The 3,274-nt window shown below is 40.3% G+C and overlaps 1 protein-coding gene across 1 annotated transcript in view; it reads right to left on the reverse strand.

Moving 5' to 3' along the window:
• The window catches only part of dbh (dopamine beta-hydroxylase (dopamine beta-monooxygenase)), a gene marked incomplete in the record, with an annotated part of 17,078 nt that overhangs the window by 7,750 nt on the left and 6,054 nt on the right, over positions 1-3,274 (reverse strand). Inside the window, 3 exon segments of the mRNA XM_014003872.1 lie at positions 612-714; positions 1,631-1,807; positions 2,377-2,634. Coding sequence (XP_013859326.1) covers positions 612-714; positions 1,631-1,807; positions 2,377-2,634 — 538 coding nt within the window.

Consider the following 3,274-nt stretch of genomic DNA (forward strand, 5'->3'; position numbering starts at 1 on the left):
TTATTGTCATTAGTGATTATCTCAATTTCTGCTAAAAGAATTGACAAAATCCTACACACTGTGCCTTTTTCCCTCTGGGATCAATAAAGTATTTTTGAATGGATTTGAATTTTAAATTCAAACAATCAAACCCCTCTCCAGCTTCCAAACCGGTCCATTCTAGTTTGACAGAGGGGTTTACAACTATATAGCAGCGCAGAAACTATGTATTTACAAACTAATTAAAAGATGTCAACAAGAGAAGGCTTGTTCATCCAGCCTTACATGTTGGAGCCAGAATCTGACCCAGAGCCAGAGAGTGAAGACGATGAAATTGTAGCTGGTAAGTCCAGAAATTCTGTGATGTAATAGTTCAGAAAATGTCAAAATAGAGAAAAACTAAACAGGTTGAAAAATATGACCCAAACAGAATATAAAATTATCCACATGGAAACTAAATTAGACTTTTCTGCACTCCTAGAGATGCTAAATACACAGCAAAATGTATTTAACAGCTAAAAAATGAGATTTGCATGATATGTCCCCTTTAACTGATTTGAGGTTTTGAGAGACAAAGAAGTTTCTGCTGTTGGTGTTTTGCTGAGTGACTGTCTGAATGTGTCAGTATCTACCAGATATAAGCAGAGGGTTGTGATAATGAACTTCCAGACGAAGGAACCTCGAGGAACCGGGTCCACCCATAGCCAGCCCAGCATCGGGGGGATAGTAAAACGCCTGCAAGCGCACACCCACATCCATGCAAACAATAATAAATCAAACACAGGTGTTTTTCTGGTGACATTAACAGTGAAAACCAAACTTTTCACTGTGAAAAGACCAAAAACAGAAAAAGGAATTTAACCTGCAAACCAGTGAGGGATTCTGTGACGTTTGTTAGTTTTAAACACCAATCTGTTGGTTTTGTTCTCCATGAAGCTGCTGGTTTTTGTCTACTTTCTCATCAAACTGGAGTTTCAAACTGCACCGGTCTAGTTAACATCTCAAATTGGTTTTTCTGCGAGGTTTGTGCCGCTTTAATTAAAAGACTCGAAGCACTTATTAAATTAAGGTCACAACAGTGTAATTAGTTTAATTTGTTTCTGAGAGCAAACCATCTGAATGGGCGTTATCCACAAGGAGGAGTCGCAAAAAGCAACAAAATAGCTGAAAAGCCTAAAAAGACGAACAGGAAAAAGAAACAAATCTTTGAGCAGCCATTTTGTGTTTCCTATAAAGCATCTTGTTCTATTTTCTCCTAACATGCGGCTTTCGTTTGTGGGTATTTGTGAGGATATTTGTGGTTTTCTGTGCATCCCACATACAGACTGTCTGTTAATAGACTCGCTGCGTGGTGGGACCATCGTTACAAAACCTTTAAAGCTCGCAGTTTCAGGGTTYGTTATAGTCTGCGTGGGAGCTTTTTGTTTGTCTCGTTTAATAAGTGCAAGGTCTGGAGCGGAGTCAAGCTCCATCCCGGTGCTTCTTTTTCAATTAGGTTCGTGCTATTTTTGATCAAAACACTTGTCTCCTCGCRTTWTAATCGGYCTCRTCGTTTCATTGTTTTCCTGTTGCAMGTGGTTTGCGTTTTGAATTGAGTTGTTCTGCGACATAAATCAGGGCTGCAAGGATTGTGGGTGGAAGGTTTTCATACCTCTGCCCCCATGGCCCAGGCAGCCAGCACGTGACGGCAGAAGTTCAGCTTTCTGGGCTTCATCTTGTCGTCGCAGGAGCCGCTGTACTGAGGCACTTCGCTCATCTCCGGTGCACATTCAAACACTTCGATGTGATGCACGATGGCCTCGTTGCCTGCGGTTATCACAGACTCATACTGACAGGAACAGAGAGAAAAGGGTGAAAAGTGTTTTTTATTTGCAGATGTTGTTATTGCCAGCAGTCCTGAGACGCCTCATAAATTAAAGGAGGCYGGTCATGTTTACAAATTTTGCTGGACAATAAATTGTCTCAGAAATTATTGTGATAAATGATAATAGTGTTTGGAGAACATTTTAAGCTAATATAATGATGATTCAAATACATCCTCTTAAAGATGAATAAACTTTAATGTCTAAAGTACATATAACACTGGAACTACACATTTTAAATATCCAAAATACTAAAAAAATTAATAAAATGGACTCTCAGTCTCAAAAAAATGCACTTAGATAAAAAGCACAACTGAAACAGTAAAGCAAACAGATAACGAAGTCTAAAAGCTAAAATTTCTTTTAAAAAAAATACAATACAAAAAAACCAAGCAGACAAATGGAAACTATCTCATTTTAATTTATCATCCAATTAATTGATCTGTAGATTTTTGCTACAGGCTTAATTGTGTGTTCACTTTAAACCCTCCTGCTGCCCTTGGGTTAAAATGACCCACTTAAACTCAGGATTTACCATCACGATGTGGTTCTTGGGGATATTTTCGGGCAGCTTTTGGATGAAGCACCAGTAGGTGGTTTCTTGGGTCGGTATGACGACGTTTGGCGCCAAGACGTCCAAGGTCTGAGCGTCCGGAGGCAGAGTGGGGGAGTGCGTGTCGGGACGCAGCATCAGCACTCTTTGCACCCCCGTGTGGATCCTGGACAGGTCCAGTTCTTCAAGAGAGGCGATCGGTTGATCCAACACCCCGTAGATGACGTGCACGGTTCCTTCCTGGTGCATCAGAACAAAAGGGGAATTTAAAAACACTTTACAAAAAGAGACTCTACGAGGAGCATTTCAGAATGATAACCTTTCATTTTTGCTTTCGCCAACAAACTCTTAAAATGTGAGGTTGTTCCTCAAGAGGAGGAGTACAAATATCTTAGGGTTTTGTTTACGTGTGGTCAAGAACTCTGGGTTGTGATTGAAAGAGTGAGATTTCTAAAGGGAAGCTGGACTCTCCCTTTARRGTGAGAAGTTYAGTTATCTGTTGGGGGCTCGTCATAGAGCTGCTGCTCAAGGAACCAGWTGAGGTGGTTCAACAACTAAACACCTCCATATGGAGGTGTTCTGGGCGTCTCAAAGTGGGTAGAGATCTTTTTTTGACAAGTCAAGAGAAAATAGAGACAGAGAGAAAAACAGAGAGAAGTGATTAGAAAGAAACAAAGATTGAAATAGCGATTAGAAGTATATTAAATATACACCAACAAAACACAGGACCACACACCAAACATCTGTCCGCTCACCTGAAAAATAAATGATAAATATTTGGAGGGCATATATAAAAATATACACATACCCATACATATACACTCACCGGCCACTTTATTAGGTACACCACGCTAGTAACGGGTTGGGCCCCCTTTTGCCT

This window comes from Austrofundulus limnaeus, unplaced genomic scaffold, assembly GCF_001266775.1.
Source record: "Austrofundulus limnaeus strain Quisiro unplaced genomic scaffold, Austrofundulus_limnaeus-1.0 Scaffold20, whole genome shotgun sequence".
NCBI lineage: Eukaryota > Metazoa > Chordata > Actinopteri > Cyprinodontiformes > Rivulidae > Austrofundulus > Austrofundulus limnaeus.